At 33.9% G+C, this 19,188-nt stretch overlaps 4 protein-coding genes across 5 annotated transcripts; all 4 read left to right on the plus strand.

The window, feature by feature from the left end:
- The first annotated feature begins 661 nt into the window (after positions 1 to 661).
- Positions 662 to 2,369, plus strand: LOC117131666. Of its 2 annotated transcripts, XM_033283799.1 has the most exons (6): positions 662 to 733; positions 807 to 1,099; positions 1,200 to 1,311; positions 1,375 to 1,538; positions 1,605 to 1,725; positions 1,823 to 2,369. In XM_033283799.1, exons 2-6 carry the CDS (start codon positions 1,038 to 1,040, stop codon positions 2,129 to 2,131), a joined length of 768 nt encoding a protein of 255 aa, XP_033139690.1. In that variant the 5' UTR covers positions 662 to 733; positions 807 to 1,037; the 3' UTR covers positions 2,132 to 2,369. The 2 variants fall into 2 exon arrangements, with proteins under 2 accessions (XP_033139690.1, XP_033139689.1); XM_033283798.1 differs by having other exon boundaries at positions 1,200 to 1,538.
- A 3,900-nt stretch (positions 2,370 to 6,269) lies between these two features.
- On the plus strand, positions 6,270 to 9,869 carry LOC103833200. Its single transcript, XM_018653508.2, has one exon. It carries the CDS (start codon positions 6,270 to 6,272, stop codon positions 9,867 to 9,869), a length of 3,600 nt encoding a protein of 1,199 aa, XP_018509024.2.
- A 1,119-nt stretch (positions 9,870 to 10,988) lies between these two features.
- LOC103832763 lies at positions 10,989 to 15,524 on the plus strand. Its single transcript, XM_018653693.2, has 7 exons — positions 10,989 to 13,530; positions 13,693 to 13,779; positions 13,885 to 14,079; positions 14,198 to 14,356; positions 14,448 to 14,501; positions 14,693 to 14,824; positions 15,063 to 15,524. Exons 1-7 carry the CDS (start codon positions 13,423 to 13,425, stop codon positions 15,462 to 15,464), a joined length of 1,137 nt encoding a protein of 378 aa, XP_018509209.2. The 5' UTR covers positions 10,989 to 13,422; the 3' UTR covers positions 15,465 to 15,524.
- Positions 15,525 to 15,672: 148 nt separating this feature from the next.
- Positions 15,673 to 17,307, plus strand: LOC103832764 (DNA-directed RNA polymerases IV and V subunit 4). The gene is made up of 9 exons (XM_009108842.3): positions 15,673 to 15,899; positions 15,985 to 16,050; positions 16,115 to 16,183; positions 16,250 to 16,324; positions 16,403 to 16,514; positions 16,602 to 16,679; positions 16,761 to 16,794; positions 16,875 to 16,943; positions 17,060 to 17,307. The coding sequence occupies exons 1-9, from the start codon at positions 15,848 to 15,850 to the stop codon at positions 17,132 to 17,134; spliced, it is 630 nt and encodes a 209-aa protein (XP_009107090.1). The 5' UTR covers positions 15,673 to 15,847; the 3' UTR covers positions 17,135 to 17,307.
- The last annotated feature ends 1,881 nt before the right edge of the window (positions 17,308 to 19,188 follow it).

Below are 19,188 nucleotides of genomic sequence, written 5' to 3' on the forward strand. Positions count from 1 at the left end.
TTCTAGAAAAATAGGTTGGTCCATCTTAACTTATATTACACTTTTTATTAAACTAACTATCGAATTGATAAATAACGTACCAAAAAATGTTTTGCACTTTCCTTAAATAAAAGCTACGAAATTACCTAATATGATTAACGTATATGTGAAAATTAATTATAATGAATAATAAATATTTGATAACAATTTTTGTATCTTAGTTCTTTTTTTAATTTTATATTATTAAAATATATTTAAAAATCACATTAAATATATAATAAAAAAAATTTAAATTTTTCTTATATGTTATATTTTGAATTTTTCAAAACGTCTATAAATTATTAGAAATTTGAAGATCCCCACTCTGAAAATTTTGTGATCAATAGATTATTTTTTTGTCATAATAAGTTACAAATGATCATAAAATTGTATTAATATGAACTTTTATTTAATATTATAAGAAGATACACATTATTTTAAAACCATATGAGTAAAAAATATCATTTAATAATAAAACATATATATTTATATATATATATATATATATTATACTATATACCATAAGATTACATAAATATTTTAATATTAAAACTTTCAATGAATTTTCAAAAACATTTATAAATTATAAACTTATTAAAGATTTCACATTTATAAACTTTCAATGAATTTTCAAAAACATCCATGAGGCCCCAGTTCTTGACGAAGTGGAGATAGCAAAGGCGAGGCGTGTTCTGATTCATGTCCAATCACATGAGTAGGTTTACAATATTTTTTAGACACTACTTCTCTTTACTCCTGCTAACTACTCAGTATCATTTTTTTTGCAGTGGCCCGGTCATGAAGCTATACCTTTGGGATCAGGCTGCGAGAGAGTTCTGCAAAAAGTTCAAGTCGTACGAGGGCACACCCACTGTGTTACTGGTCACGACCGTAAACACAAAGACTCTTGGAGGTTATGATTTCTATCTATACTTCAAATTTCTTACAGTTATACATCAGCATTTTGTGTTCTTTAATAGGTTTTTCATGTGACAACAGGTACTCTTGCTTTGACTTCAATGTCCTCTTCGCGTGTGTTTATGGACTACGATGTCCAGCCTACCATAGATTACTTCAGTTGGTAAGCGTTTATGCGTTTTGGTTTTACTCTTTTACTCAATGAAATGCTCGCGTGAACTCAATGCGTTGACTAACTAAATCAATGATTACAATTGTCTCAGGTTGGGCTCTAATCCAGATATTGCTGAGCAGGTTAACGCAGAGGTCGTCACCAAACGTGAGACAATGACTATAGGAGAGATATTCTCCTATATCGAGCAGGAATCCGCAAAGGTAAACTTAATCTATATATCTTCAATCAGTAAGAGAAATTTATATTTTTATGCAAACTCGCAGGACGCCTTCTTCGAGTGCACGGCTACGATCGACGACGTCGTGCATGGTTCTTCTTGGTACTACATTGCCTGCAGTGGGTGCCATAGTAAGGTTAGCAAAGGTCCAACTTCGTTGCTCTGCACAAACAAGAAGTGTGGAAAGGTTAACGTATCTGGTGTTCCACAGTAAGAACTCTAACCTGATCTCCACTTACGTTTTTTTAGTATTAGGTTCTCATTCTTTCATAACAGGTACCTGTCAAAGATATCCGTTTATGACAACAGTGACCAAGCTGTTTTTGTTCTACTTGGAGATGCCGGTCGTGAGCTGACTGGGAAGCCAGCGTCAGAGTTAGTCAGAAGCTATTTTGAGGTGACTTTTTAAGTATATAAGCTGTGAATCGTTTTGGGTAGATGTTGTTTTCTCTTCATCATGCTAAGCTCTTAACCCTCTTTTGATTGAATGTCAGGCTAATGGGAACGAAGGAGTTAACCTTGAGGCGCCTATTCCAGAAGCTCTAATCAGCACCATCGGTCAGAAGCATAAGTTTTGTGTCAAAGTTACAGAGCATAACTTATCGGGTAAGACTCGATCTCTTACCGTGACCAAGATCCTCTCTCTAGACACTCCACCAGCCACAGCATCTTCAGAAGATAACCATACTACTGCGACGTCTGAGGAGACATCCCAAAACCGTGTGGATTCAGCAGATGGGAGTAAGGGCGCCTGTTGCAGTTCTGAGCTGGAGAGAGCTAAACGTCGTAAGTGTGGGAACTAGAGTTCTCGTGACACTTCTCAAAGATTGCAACTCCTATTCAGTTTACGTGTTTATCTCATTTACAATTGCATGCATGTTTTTTCATTTTGTCTTTTGAATTATGAGAGTTTTTTCCTTGACTATGGTTTTCTCTCATTTTGAATTATCAGAGTTTTTACCTTGACTATGGTTTTCTCTCATTTTGAATTATCAGTTTTTTCTTCGAGTTATTTGATATCAAATATCAGTGTTTTATTAATTTTGGTCAACATGTTATTTTCTATTTATTTGCATGTGAATGACTTAAAGCCAACGAATAGTATGAATAAATTCCCATATTGCAAATCCATAAGGTTTATGACAAACCCAACTGGTCCATAAATACATTAGGATTTACTTACTAAAATTAAAAAATAACGTTAATGTAAACACACAATTATTAAATGTGATTTCCAACCCTAACGTAAAAAAATATTCCCATATCTCAATCAGTTTAATATATTTCCTAAACTTACTCTTAAAGAATTGAACAAAACGCTTCCTACTCCATATTCATATTCAATTACCAAAACGCTCTGTAACATTTTTCTTCCCCTTCCCGGTTCTACCTTGGATCCTTTTACAGTTGTCTACAAAGCTCGCCAAACGACTGTAAGTGTAACAAACTTTTACAAACAAACGATATACAAATGTTAATCCACCCCTATAGCCAACAATCTATTTGCTTCTCAGGATAAAGTCACACACGAATGGAGAACACACCTCGAACACCCCCTTTGGAAACTGCAGGTAAAAAAAAAAACATACTTTTGCATATAGTATTGTATTTACCAAACGGAATTGAGAATAGTTCATATAGCTTTAAAACACAACACGTATAAAACAAAAACACAACTCTTGGTTTAGCATGTCTTCCAATTAACTAAGCTAAATATTTCAATCTGGACATAACACGTATCTAAAGTTTTATATTCTCTTGCATCGGAGATTATTTTTATTATCTAAAAAACATTTCAATCTTCATTTATAAAAGGTAGGCTACTAACTCTGTAACATCACAAGAGACTCACATGTCTCTCAATATACTAAGCTAAATATACTAATATTTATAATTATATTTTCGGTAACATGACAAATTATTGCTATTACCAAACAAACATTTCAATTTCTATTTTTTAAAGTTAGGCTAATACTTATGGGATCAGATTGTGCGTGAAAAAACAATATTTCACTATTTGTTTAATTTACTATATATAATAAAATATTGAATACTCATATTTTATTTCACTATTTTAACACCAGTCAGTGTTACTAAGGAAAAACTCTTTTAACAACAACTTGGTAAGAAAAGTAGCAACATTTATCTGTATATTCATTGTTATAGATTTCATATTAGAAAGTTTGCATCACTATTTTATTAGATTATTCTTAGCTATGACAATTGTAATATCATACGAGTTTCTACTTCTTTGTATGAATGGTATTGTTTTGATATCACTCGCGGACATTATCATTTTACAAAACAATACTATACACATAAATTATTAATTCGAAAATCATTAAAATAAATTATTTCTATATTCGTGATAGATAATATTAAAATTAATTTTTAAAATATTTACTTATATAAAATACTATAATTATATTTAATTCAATTGTCTATTAATCATATATATTTTACATTGTATTTTATTTTGATCTCAATAATTTATCCAACCTATTTATTTAATACATAATAATTATCCAGTTTGTATGTATATTTAAAATTAATATTATATCGAAAAGCGCATAGTAACATAGAACAATCTTTAATTATTTTTTAAAAAACTTTATTATTCCAGAATGAATCTATATATTTTAATAAAGAAAAGAGTTCATAACTGGCCATCAGATATCTATCATGGTTATGAATCTTAGGGAGTGTTAGTGGGAGTAAGATTTATATAGAGTTTGTTGATTTTAAAAGTTGAGAGATTTGTTAAATTTGGAAAGAGTTGCAGAGAGTTTTGTATATTGTGAAATTCTATGAAAATACATTGATATAATGATTCTAAGAATCTAAGGTATGTAAGTAGTATTCTCAAAATCTTGTGTTATGAGTTAAATGGTAAAGAATACAACTCCCAATAACACCAACTTTAATAGATTTAAAGAATCATTAAAATCTAAACTTTTTGAATAACAAAAGATTGTGTATAGAATTACTAAATTATTAAACCAATAACACTAGATTTTAATGAGAATGTGAGAATATGTAAACCAATAACACTAGATTCTATAAATTCTAACAATCATTATAAATCTAACTCCCACTAACACCCCCTTATTTTATGTCTCAAATTTTTAATCTATTTAATATGAAGACTAATAAATGATAAAAGTTTATTTAAGCTTGGTGTTAATGATAATTTTTAAAAAGATCCTTTTAGATACACATTTTCAAACATAGTTAAAGTAGAAAATAGAATCTTACGCTTGGCGAATTAACTTGGTTTGAACTTCGAATTAATATTGAGTTGTATTTTACTTAGGGCTCATTTAGCGAATCTCTTAACTGTGTCTTTATCTAATTTTTTTTTTTGCCATCGCCTTATCTAATTTATAAACTCTTTTGGGCCAATCTATTTATATATAATTTAAATACAAATAAAATAAAGTCAATTTAATTTAGTGAATACATTTAATACACTACTTCTTTTACGTACTGTATAATTTCTAACTGTGTATATATATCCCACAAAAAGGTGCAATTTTATAAAGTTAATATTTAAAAAAAAATAACATCGATACAATCAGAAATTTTGTAGGTATTTTAACTGTAATATAATATGGACTTCTCCTTATTTGTATGAACGATAAGTGTTCTCCCATAACTTTTTAAAAAGTAGTATATAGATATGTTATAAACATCTTTCTAACTTTTTTTCCTATCCAGGAACTTCAACCGGGATCACACATAAAAGAAAAAGAGGACGCCCACCCGGATCACGCAACAAACCCAAAGGTGTGTCATTACTCTGAAGATATATTATTTTATACTCTACGAGAATACTAATTTAAATTATGAATGTATTTTGTAGTCAATCAGATATGCAATCCACCGACTTTCAAACCAAAATACTATGATTGTAAGTTTAAATAGTTAACTATAATATATTTTTCAACAGTATCTATTGATAAACTAAATTATTTATCTAATTTAATCGTACAGGTGGCTGTGATAAATGTGACAGTTATGGTATAAAATCAATCCAGTCTAAAAACATTATTATCCCACAATGTCTAATGCTTATATTGTCTTTAATGGATCACTTTTAATTTATCCAGTGAGACAAAAAAACGCACGAGGGATGAGAAAAGCCATCTTGCTATCCAAACGAACGTCATCCCTGCCACAAGGTAACAATCCCTGTCAACTTTAAAACAATGTAAAAACTATAACAGAAACTTATACGTCTCATCTGCATATGATATACGTATAGGTCTACATGCTCCACAAGGATCTCATGACTTACGCCCAACAAGAACTGCGAAGAAAGGTGCATATTTTCAACTCATATTTTAAATAAATGCCGAGAATGAGCACGATAAATTAAAAGCTCATATCGATAAATGTTAGGTACATAAAATATTATATCTCTTTATAATAAATTAAACGCTTTTAACTATAAAAATACTAACCACAATGTCTTAACAATTTAAAACACCTTTAACCACAGATAAAGGCTCCACATCTAAAGCTGAAGATAACCCCATCGTGGAATGCACAAAATGTGGTGCATTAATGTGGACTTCAGAGAGCACTGGTAAAGACTTCAAAACAGGTGAACTAACCTTCACTATTTGCTGTAACCATGGCCAAATAAAGCTTCCACCGATCAATCAACCCCCACCCATGTTAGAAGAACTTCTTCAGCAAAGGTGGTTTCGAGATACCATTCGAGTCTATAATTCGGTATTGGCTTTCACCTCGATTGGAATGAAGATGGATTATACAGTGGTGAATGCTCCCGGACCCTACACTATACGGATCCAAGGTCAAACCCACCATAGAATAGGCTCGCTACTACCAAGACAAGGCCGCCCCCCCCCCCCCCCCGAATATCTCCAGCTTTATATATTTGATACGGGCAACGAAGTCAGAAACCGTCTAAACGCGATGGGCCAAACCTCAACAGAAGGTAATCTTGATGAGACAACCTTGGCGCGCCTCATCGAGATGCTTGATGAGAATAACTGTTTAGCCAAGCTTTTCCGACGGGCACGTGACTACTACGAAGACAGCGGACAAGAGTTTAATATAAGGTTGCTCTCAGATAAAGGGAAAGGTAAAGAATATGATCTCCCGAGTACGAGTGAGGTCGCAGGCCTTATCGTAGGGGATATGTCATCAACAATTGGAGTACGAGATATAGTGGTTCAATTCCAATCTGACACTTTGCAGCAGATACGTGACGACCACTCTCTGTACATGAGCCTCCAATATCCTCTTCTCTTTCCACATGGTGAGTATGGATTTCACCCCGAAATCTCATTGCATCTTGAGACAGGCACCTCGAGAACAAGGCAATTCCTGACGATACGCCAGTACTACGCTGCTCAGATACAGACACGTCTTAACCAGGGGATGACATTGGTTAAAGGGGGTCGTCTCCTCCATCAATATGTTGTGGACGTTTATACGGCAATCGAAGAAGATCGGCTAAGGTGGGCCAGAAATAATCAAGATGTTTTGCGAGCCGAGCTCTACAGTAATGTACTCGATGCTGTTAGCAAGGGTGACACTGATGCTAAAATTATCGGACAAAGGTTCATATTGCCGCCCAGTTTCACCGGCGGGCCTCGATACTTAGTTGAAAAATATCATGATGCGATGGCTATCTGCAGAGAATATGGGAACCCGGATTTGTTTATCACAATGACGGCCAATCCTAACTGGAGAGAGATTAAAGAACATCTTGAAATATACGGTGGAGACTCCCCCAATGATAGACCAGACATTGAATGTCGGGTCTTTAAGATGAAGTTAGATCAGCTGCTGAAGGATTTCAAAAAAGGAACTTTCTTCAAGCCATACACTGCAGCTCTCCACAGAATAGAGTTTCAAAAAAGAGGCCTCCCTCATGCACATATATTATTGTGGTTTGGAAACTCATCCAGAACACCAAGTTCGGAAGAGGTAGATGAGATTATTTCAGCCGAGCTCCCAAACAAAGAAGAAGACCCCGAAGCTTATAATTTAGTGACAAAACACATGATCCATGGTCCATGTGGTGTCATTAATCCGAAGTCACCGTGTATGGAAAATAATGTGTGCACAAAGAAGTATCCTCGGCCTTATAATGACAGTACTTCGATTGACAAATCAGGGTACGTGTTATATCGTCGCCGCCGAAATGAAAATGAGTCTGTGGTTAAAAGTGGGGCAACCGTGAACAACACGTTTGTTGTACCTCATAACGTTAATCTCCTAAAGAAGTACGAGGCTCATATCAATGTGGAATGGTGTAACCGTACAAGCGCAGTGAAGTACTTATTCAAGTACATAACCAAGGGTGTTGACAGAGCATCCGCAGTTATTGAAAAAGGAAATACGGCAACTACCTCTGACACAGTTGCTTCTGGAGAACCAAAGGAAAAAGTGATTAAGCAACGGAATGAGATCCAAGAATACATCGAAGCCCGGTATTTGTCAGCTTGTGAAGCTATGTGGCGAACTTTTGCATTTCACATACATAAAAGAAAGCCTTCCGTTGAGAAACTTATCATTCACTTAGAAGGCGAGCATAACATCACCATTAAAGAAACTGATAACCTCGGCCGCGTAATCCGCAAACCAGGTATTGAGAAGACAATGTTTACTGAATGGATGGTATTATGCAGAAGGTCAGCATTTGCACGGACATTAACTTATGTGCAAATTCCAGAATATTTCGTCTGGAACAACAATTCCAAAGTCTGGTCTGAACGTAAGAAAGGAAAAACCATTGGGAGAATTGTGGCTGTCCATCCATCAGCAGGTGATCGATACTATCTGAGGATCCTCATCAATAAGATTAAAGGTCCTAGAAGTTATGACGAGCTGAAAACTTTCAACGACGTGAAATACCCTGACTTCAAATCGGTTTGCCACGCACGAGGCTATTTGGACGATGATGTTGAATGGCTCGAGAGTATGTCAGAAGGTGCTAGAACAGCCACCCCATACCAACTCCGCGATATGTTTGTCACCTTTCTAACCACTTGCTTCGTTGCAAGCCCCAAAGGACTATGGGAGCACTCATGGAAATCAATGAGCGAGGACATACTTCACAAGAGGCAAAGGATCTTAGGCCACACAAATCTGGAGCTGGACGATGAGACCCTTGAACAGTACACGTTAATCGAAGTGGAAAAGTTGATGTGCATGCAAGATCGTTCTTTAAACGATATTAAAGAGTTGCCTAAGATCAAACCTGTTTTGCTAAAAGAATTGGGGAACAGTTTGTGGAACCAAGAAATGGATTACGATGTTGCCGAAGAAACGCTCAGGCATGACAATCAGTACAAATTGCTTAACGCCGAGCAGCGTGCGATTTACGAATCAGTCTTAGACTCTGTTGACAAAAAAGATGGAAAACTATTCTTTGTGCATGGCGCAGGAGGCACAGGAAAAACATTCCTCTATCAAACCATCATATCCAGACTTCGCTCGAGGAAACAAATCGTTCTCCCGGTTGCTTCTTCAGGAATAGCCGCATTGCTACTACCAAACGGAAGAACAGCTCATTCACGCTTTAATATTCCTTTGAAGCTCGACGAAGATAAGCTCTGCAACATCAAACCAGGTACTATGCTCGCTGAACTCATCGAGAAAACGGACCTCATCATCTGGGATGAGGCACCTATGACGCACAAACATGCCTTCGAAGCACTTGACAAAACATTGAAGGACATAATGTCTATGAAAAACCCACACGCAAAGGATCAAACTTTTGGCGGAAAAACAGTTTTGTTAGGTGGTGATTTTAGACAAATCCTTCCGGTTGTTCCACAAGGGAGTAGAGCTGATACTGTCTTAGCTTCGATAAGTCATTCATATCTATGGAATTTCTGCCACAAGTTCCCTTTGAAGACAAATATGCGAGTCAACCAGGACGAAAAAGAGTTCTCCGATTGGCTTCTCAAAGTAGGCGAGGGTCGTCTGGAATCAGAACAAGAAGATGAGAACGATGGCTACCATGACCAAATGGTAAATATCGATCCAACATTCCTCCAAGAGACTAAAGATAAGTCACTAAAGCAGGTTGTCGATGCAGCGTATGGTGATACCAACCAAATAGAGGCCTCCCAAAGTACCTACACCGACAAAGCTATCCTAACACCCCGAAATGATACAGTCGATGAGATCAATGCGTATACAATCTCCAAAACCGAGGGAGAGTCAAAAGACTACTACAGTTATGATAGCTTTGAGGTTTCGGAAACTCAATCTAACCAAAATGATACACTATACGCCATTGAGTATCTCAACTCGATGGAGTTTCCAGGATTGCCTTCCCATAAACTCACTCTCAAAGTTGGGGCCCCGATTATGCTTCTGCGAAACATAAACCAAACAAAAGGATTATGTAATGGTACCCGTATGATCCTAACCCACATAGGCGAAAGAGTGCTTAAGGCAGATATAATTACTGGTTCCCACATCGGAAATGAAGTTTTGATCCCAAGAGTAGTCCTCTTGCATGGGGATACACAGCTACCGTTCACTTTACGTTGACGCCAGTTCCCTATCAGATTGTGTTATGCAATGACAATCAACAAAAGCCAGGGCCAAAGCTTAAAAGAAGTTATCCTATACCTTCCTAGACCTGTCTTCTTACATGGTCAACTGTACGTGGCCCTATCACGTGTAACAAGCAAAGCAGGACTACAAATCATCAAAGGCGAAGACTCACACAAACAAAAAGTGAAGAACATAGTCTACAAAGAAATCTTCAACCGCCTTCACCCACATGAGAGTAAGTAAAATTCAAACTCAGAATCTCATGGATCGGTTTCTAAGTGGTTATCTATCTAATAATTCACATCTATCTACTATGCAGCACTCGATGTACCACCAGAAATGAATCAGAACTAAAACTCCTTCCGTGATGAGGGCTACCTCATTACTTACAAGTACGTCTTCCTGCTCTACTATCTAATTAACTGATAACTAATACTAATCTATGTTCACTGATATATTTAAAAATAAATTTCAGGTTCCCCAACACGGAAACCCCTTCCCTTCCACCACCCCCTTCGTCAAAATTCCACCGTCTTATTTACGTTTTTTCTTCTATGTTTTAAGACATTAACATCTGCTCTTAATAATGATAAGGACAATTTTGCTTCTACACATAATTTATAACAAACATAAATTTAAAAAAATTAAGGTTATTTTTTTTTTTCAATTTTCAAAACATTATATTACTCAAACAAACTGATATGCTAATTGATTTTTGCCTACAATATAACATACATTGTTTAATTAAAAATAATGTGTTACAAATAATTTCATACAAAATAACCCGGGCGTAGCCCGGGACCGCCTCTAGTGTTAACTAAAGGGGTAAAAGATGGATTAACCCTCTATATTGTTATTTATTTCCATTTAATACATTAATATAATAAGAAAATATAAAATAAAAAAAACCCATTAATAAAATAACAACACAGGATATGTTTGAGTAAAAAAAATTAGGGTTTATGGTTCCATTGTCGACGAACGTAGACTGCCTCTGAGGGCTTTCGATTTCTCCATTCCTCCGACTTGCCTCGTGTTCACCAGCGTGAAGAGCGTCATCTTGGACAGGGAGAAACACCTTACTCGGACAATCCAGCTAGGTTTTCGGCAGCTCTTGTCTTCTCCGCTAGTGGAGCTTGTCCCCCGGTTAGATTCACAGTCGTAATTCTCTGACCAATATTTATTTCTGGTTTCAGTCTTCCTCTCAGATTTGAATGAATTTCAAAACAATTAATCTTGTTCACAGTCACAGTGGTTTTAGGTTCCGAAAAAATTTGAATCAGTTCTAGTTTGTCCTCAATGTGAAGTCATAAAACAGTATTGATTTAGATTTTTCATTGTTTGTTTGTCAATTTAACATCTATCAGTTCATTTTAGTCAGTGTAACCAACTCTTACATGTTATATAGTGAATATTTATTTGTTATTTATATGCATTTCTCTGTAGTTATTTCATGCTAATGTTACTTTGAACTTTCCATTGCTAGATATGGCCTCAGCTAGCACTACGACTAATTATCCACAACGACTTTACAAAAGAGGGAAAACACCTAACCAACAAAAGAGTATGAGTTACTATAGTTATTTGTCAAATTTTCAAATGGTGGAAGTAGGAGTAGGAAACGACGCATGAGATGCACTGAAGAAGTCATCAGTTGGAGTTTTTCCTAGATTTTACGAGCTTGATTTCACATGGTATGCAAAGGTTGTTCATTACCTCTTAACGCATCAGCTGGTAGTTAGAAAGAACTACGAGATATGGTCGTTACAGCAACTTCTTCGGCAGCTACATCATCTTCTTCTTCCTCCAAATCTATATCCTTAAGTTCAAGACAAATTCTCATCGGTTCGGTCTTTAGTTGCTCCAAAAATCCAGAAAATTGTCTTTGATTTCCGATATCTATAGGCAGTGTATTTTGTGGTAATGTCAACAAAACTTTTTTTGGATACATGTAGCTCAATTCCACCTTGTAATATTGTGTATCGACTTTGTACTCTCTGATCACCATTTGAACAAAATATTCATAGCAAATCCTATCATTTACTTCTGTAACTTTTCTCTCGTTTTTCTTGTCAACACCAAATAGCCATCTAGTTTCTTGATATATCCATTTACCACATGTAAGAGTAAGTTGCCCCATCTGTGAAAAAAGAAAGGAGAATTGATGGAAAGAAAACGTAAACAGCGTAAGAAGAAGAAGACAGCTTCTTGATATATCCATTTACCACATGTAAGAGTAAGTTGCCCCATCTGTGAAAAAAGAAAGGAGAATTGATGGAAATAAAACGTGAACAGCCTAAGAAGAAGAAGACGGCTTGACGTAATAGGTAACGGACTTGATTAGATTTGTTTAGATTAGGGTTTGATTCAATTTTATTTCTGGTCTAAATTAAGTTATGATTTGGTTTACACAATTAAATTATGATTTGGTTTAAATTAAGTAATGGTTTGGTTTTCACATTTAAATTATTGTTTGGTTTAAATTAAATCCGGTTTACATGGTTTGTCACGATTTTGGTTAATTGGTTAAAATTATATAAGTCTGTCTTCAAAAAGAAAAAAAAATCTGTGGTCAAAAGTAAATAAATCTGTTGAAGTTTGTTAACTAAATCTATTGAAAAGAAATAAATCGGTTGGAAGTCTATCAAAACTAAATAAATTTGTGGGCAAATGAAGACAAATCTGTGAAAACAAAAATTAGTTTGTTAAAAATAAATATATAAATAAATATGTGTCTGAAGAGCAAATAAATCTATCAAACCTTAAATAAATCTGTCAACTTTAGATAAGTCTGTATCTATAAGAAATAAATCTGTTAAAATTAAATAATTATGTTGCCAAAGAAAAATAAATCTATTAAATATATATATGTGAAAATCAAATTAAGTCTATGGATTTTAAATAAGTTTGTGGCAATATAGAAATAAATTTATGGTTAATAAGTCTGTTGCTTCGTGTAACGTGAATCAAATAAATCTATCAAATGGCAAAACTGTAATTATAAAAAAAATTAAGAAAATTATATAAATGGCAGTTTTGTAATTATCGTTTTACAGAACAAAACGTCTAAGGGCATTATAGGTATCAAAACTAAACCAGTAATTAAAAAAATATTAGAACTAATCTAGTAATAAACTGATAAATTAGGTCTACATTAATTTTTTTCCCTATATATAAATGTTATTATTTTACTTTTATTGAGCAACAACCCTTCCTATCTTATAGAAAAGGATCCCATGATCACTGCAATCTTTTTTTTTAAGTAGAAAATAAAGAGAATCACTGTAATAAAACATTTTTAGAAACAATCACTGCAGATCCAACCATTGCAGATGCATGGTCGTAATTATAGGTTCGAGTCAAATATCTTGATTTCCTTTATTTGAAAATACATTACCTTAGACAAAATTAAAAAATGAAAACTAGTCAAACATAGCAGTTAAAAAAACTAGTCAAACATAGTGCTATATATAGCTTTTCCATTTCTTCATCGTATATAAATAACAGACTTATATTCATCCTTGAAGAAACAAAACTAGTTAATAAAATGTCTAGAGCATTTACGATGGATCTTATCGTGAATCTCGTACCTCTTTTGTTCTCAGCAGCCCTAGTTTATTCGGATCAAAGTACAGTGCCTCTCAAATCTTTCAAGGTCAGCTTTAAAACAAAGCTTGAGACACTCCCTTTCTTTCTATTATTTTGATCTACAAAACTTGTCATTTCTTACAATTTGATCCTTCATTTACTATATGTAGTTTTTTTTTTATAATGTGAGTGAAACAATGTGTTTATCATGTATTTTTAACCTTGATAGATCAGTGAAAATGTGATATACGATTGCATTGATATTTATAAGCAACCGGGACTTGATCATCCCTTGCTCAGAAACCACAAAATCCAGGTAAAACGTTTTACAAATATATCTCGCCTTCATTTATGGTTTTATAAAATATAAATTCAATTCAAATAAACAAATATTGACTATAACATTTATTCTTTGGAAAAGATGAAACCATCATTTTCACCACATGATTCAACGAATAAAACTGGCAATAACGCGACATACAAAACGAAAATAGCATGTCCATATGGAACTGTTCCTATACTGAGAAATACAAAGGAATTCAACACTGATGCACAAATTTTTGCCGAAAAGCATTTCAATCAGATTTTAGCCGATGGGCTCGATCCTCTAACACATGTAAGCATTCAACTTTTCTCCTAATTCTGTAAATCAACTATTATATATATATATATGTGTGTGTGTGTGCGCGCGCGCGCGCGTGTGTGCGTGCTCTATAATAATTTATTCTTGGTAGATTGCTGGAGTAAGGTCGGAGCCTGGTCCATATCGTGGTGTGCAAGCCTTTTTTAAAGCATATAACTTAGACCTCAGAGACGATGAAGCGTCCTATAATCAGATATATATAGGGAGTGGACTTAATAACGGGGACAATTTTTTGATGACAGGTTTAATGGTAGGTTTTACATTTAATTTTGGTTTCTTTCTCAGTATATCCATCAATTATCTGGACAGTGCTAAAGTATTGCAGTCTTTTCTAAATACAGATAAATCCAAGTTTATATGGAAACGACAGTGTCTGGACATTTGGATTTTTTCAGGTTTGCATTTGAAATGTTAAGAGCTATATCACATATAACATGAAACTGTAAATATTTATATCGAAGTTTTAAAGTATCAAATTTCTGAGTATAATGGTTTATGGGCAAAGATAGTTTGAGTAATTTAGGCGTCTAAATACATAAGACCGGACCTATATACGATTTTGATAGGGTAAGGATGATTTTGATAGGGTAAGGATGGAAAAGGATGTTACAATACTGGATGTCCAGGGTTTGTCCAATTATCGCCACGAAATCCCATAGCCTTTCCCGTAGGAATGAAGCCACTAGAAGCTGGCAACATACATCCCTTCATCCATCAGGTATTTTACATGATTTGAAATACTTCATTTCCAATTAAAATGTTTTAATTTTGTTGAAAATATTGTCACTATCATTTAAACATAATCATTTAACTAGTTAGATTTAAATTCTTACCGTTACCTTTTAACATTCATTGCGTTTAAATCAAAACTATGACTTCATTAGTGCAAACACTGATTGTAAATGTGTTTTTATTAACAAATGATATTTACTTTTCCTGGTAATGTACACCAAAAGGATAATCAAACAGGAAATTGGTGGCTTTCAACCTTGGGTTATAATTCATTTAAAGTAGATATCGGCTATTGGCCAAAAGAGCTATTCAACCTTATGGATAATGGTGGAAATATTGTTGGAGCTGGAGGTGTGGTTCATGCTTCTCCATTTGGTACAAGCCCTGCGATGGGTCATGGTCAATTTCCAAAACAACCAGTACCTTTAGATGGATCACCAACTTTTTCAGATGTTAAAGTCATGAATTCTAAGTATGAGTCACATAGAATGGATTATTTTCCAATAGAGAAGTTGTTAGACAGTCCCCAGTGTTATGGGATAGAAATTGGGATAAACGAACCTCCTCATCACGATCATCGTGGTTTCTTTTTTGATGTTGGTGGTCCGGGAGGAAACACTTGTTGAATTTGATATTTGTAATTTCATTTATACCCATGATATTTAATAAAACTATCATTTTATAAATTAGTAATATTGACACTGTAAACATTAATGCAAAAAGAACGCACTATTTCTTTTCTTTTTTTGTTAAAAAAAGTGATTTCATTTCTTTCCCAAAATCAAGTATTGTAAATAGTTTTTTTTTTCATTTTGCTAAGATAGAGGATTTGGGTGATTCAGTTTGGGACTAGTTAATGAAAAGTGTAAAGGCCCATCAAAAGCCCATCAAGTACACTACTGACCAAAGTAAAAGCTAGTGAGAGAGCCATTCCAGGCTTGCCATCTCCGCCGTTTGTTGCTGACACTCTCCTCCTCTTTGCCTTCCATCTCGATCATCGTCCCTAGTCATGTCGGAGAAAGGAGGAAAAGGGTTCAAATCTTCTCTCAAATCCTCTTATGGTATTGTATCTCTAAACCAACTTTCATCAGATTTTCTTACCTTCTTTGTCGGACATTGTCTTTAACTCGGTTTTGAGGGTTATAGGACCCGGCAAGGATGATAACTCAACCAAGTCCAAGAAGACAAGGAAAGTCCAATTTGATCCTCAAGGTTTGCCCTTTTCGCTTCCTTCCTCATAAAGTTCCCAACTTTATCCTGTGATGTTCAACTTTAGGCCCACGAGAGTCCAAGTACACGTTTCTTCAAGACTCTGATGAACAGATTCAAGGTTCTTCTGCTAAAGGTACAAACTTTCTTCTTTGTTTGATTGTGTCTCGTTTGCTTAAACTCTTGCCTTCTTGGACTATAGGTGGGAAGGGAAGCAAGGCTAGGAAGAGTACTCTGTCTAAAGAGTCTCAGCCGCTTGAGCTTAAGACTGATAAGGGTTAGTACATTCTGCTACTTTCTCTACCAAGGCCCCCCTTTGCTCTGCATGTTAATATATGTGTGATGGCGTTTGCAGAGCTTCCGGAGAATGCAAAGTGCTTGATGGATTGTGAAGCTTTTGAGATTCTGCAAGGCATCAAGGAGCAAATGGCTGTGCTATCTGAAGATCCTAGCTTAAAGCTTCCTGTGTGAGTAACAACATTCACGGCATTGTGTTCTGTTTTCCGTGCGGGAAAGGTCTTTGGATTCTCACTAATGTGTGGTTTGTTTTACAGGTCTTTCGACAGAGGACTGGAGTATGTGAAGTATGGTCGTTGCTACATGAATCCTCAGTCTGTCAGACAGATCCTTGAGTATCCTTTTTTTAGCTGTCTTCATTGATCTTTGATGCAGATTCATATTCTGTGTTTATAACTTAACGAGTATGATATCAGGCCTCTGAAAAAGCATGGTGTTTCTGAAAGCGAGGTACTCAACTTAACCAAAGAGCTTTGATTCATTCAGACAATGAAGCATGGTGTTTCTAACTTTTGTGTTGTGTTTTGCAGATGTGTGTGATTGCCAATGTCTGTCCAGAAAGCATTGATGAAGTCTTTGCTTTTGTTCCATCCATGAAGGTATGCATTAGCGCTCGGTTCTTATGCTTTCTGTGTATATGTTTTACTTTCATCTGTGAAAAATGCCAATCTGAGTTTATTTGTTTGGTGCATTTTTGGTTTGTGGATTTATATAGGGAAGAAAAGACAAGATCAGTGAGCCCTTAGAAGAGGCATTGATGAAGCTCTCCAAGCTCAAAAGATCTGCTTAATAGTAACTTAAGGATGTTTAAGTTGGGCTTGGGTTTTTTTCTTTTGGCATGATAATGAATCTACTACGCAAGGGTCGGGTGTTGTAAATGATCTAATGATGTGACAACAACATTTGATGTAAGTTTTAATCGTTTCCTTACAATGCTATGGAATGTTCTTAAATCATCAAGCACATTAACTCCTGTCACTTGAGTTCATTCAACAACAGATGTCAAACTGAAATCTAGTGAAAGAACCAAAAAAAACTAGAAACTGGAAATACCTATGCCACAGAAAGGAGTAAAATTAAATGGCAGTAATGTGTAGCCTAGTTTCTTCTTCAGAATCTGGACAAGCTTTAGCTACTTCTACAAGATGTCCTTACACAACCAACTGCTTGGTCCTGCACTTTTCACACCTCATACACACTTTCAGCACCATGATTTGTTGATCCCAATGACAAAATCTTGTTAACTGTAGTTGCTTAGCTTATCAAGATGAAGAAACCAACTGATATCAATGACTTAGTTAAAGAGAGGTAAATAGTTCTCTTGTGATTTTGACTATTTGGCAAACCTCTCTTTTATGGGTAGAAGTTCGGGTACCCATTTGGATTCAGTTCTGGTCTATTCGGATTTCGGATTTTCGAGATCAAAGATTTCAGTCTCATTCGCGTATTTCTAAATTTCGGTTCAGGTTCGGATAACCCGTTTAAATTATTTTTAAATTTTAAAATTCATTATATACTTTAATTTTCTCAAAATCTATAAACAAATAATATATTACATATAAATTGAACAACATATGTCAAAACACCTCAACTTAACATATAAATTAATTTGATTTGAATATTTGGATAGATGATCAATAGATATTTTAAATATTTTTGGTGTTTTGAGTATACTTTAGCTATTTTAGATATTTACTTTTGACAATTGTATATGTTTTCAAGTATAATTTCATGGGCTTGCTATTTTAGTGAGATGAAGTTTAAAAGAAAAGATGAGAGAAATGGAAATTCAACACTGTCACAAGTAAAGATTAGGTTTTTTCTTACTACAACTTGTTTATCTATCAAAATAATCTATTGTATTTTGATTATTATTGTGTGTTCAAATTTTAAAAACACTATACAAATGTTTTTGCTTGATTATTGTTTAACTATAAAATGTATTATATCTTAATTTTTAAAATTTTATATTCGAAAATAATATTTTCAGATAATAACACAATATATCTAAGAATAATATTACTTTTTAAAATACATTTATGAAAATTGGTTATATTAAATTATAACTAAGTGTCTAATATAATAGATAAATCTAATAATAGTTATATAAAATTTATTTTAATTATAAAATAAATTAAATATAAAATTCATTATGGATAATATTGATATTAACCACTAACTTTTAACATAACATTTTATAATAGAAAATATTATTTTCAGATAACAACACAGTATATCTAAGAATTATCTTACTTTTAAAATTATATTTTTGAAAGTTTATTATATTGAATTATGATTAACTATTTAATATAACATATCTATCTATACTATTATTTGCGAAGTAATTTTTAGCAACGAAGCTCCTACGTTAAAAGTTAGAGTGGTTAATATCAATTATGCCCTTAATAAATTAAATATATAAACTAATAAAAAATAAAAACGAATTTGACTTTTTAATAATATAAGTGATTAAAAGTAAGAATTATCCAAATCTATACTATTATTTGCGAAGTAAATTTTAGCAACGGAGTTCTTACGTTAAAAGTTAGAGCGGTTAATATCAATTATACCTTTAATAGCAACGGAGCTCTTGCGTTAAAAGTTAGAGTGGTTAATATCAATTATACCCTTAATAAATTAAATATATAAATTAATAAAAAAATAAATACGAATTTGAGTTTTTAATAATATAAGTGATTAAAAGTAAGAATTATCCAAATCTATACTATTATTTGCGAAGTAAATTGTAGCAACGGAGTTCTCACGTTAAAAGTTAGAGCGGTTAATATCAATTATACTTTTAATAAATTAATAAAAAATAAAAACGAATTTGACTTTTTAATA

The sequence above is a fragment of the Brassica rapa genome, chromosome A02 (genome assembly GCF_000309985.2).
Source record: "Brassica rapa cultivar Chiifu-401-42 chromosome A02, CAAS_Brap_v3.01, whole genome shotgun sequence".
In the NCBI taxonomy this organism is placed as follows: domain Eukaryota; kingdom Viridiplantae; phylum Streptophyta; class Magnoliopsida; order Brassicales; family Brassicaceae; genus Brassica; species Brassica rapa.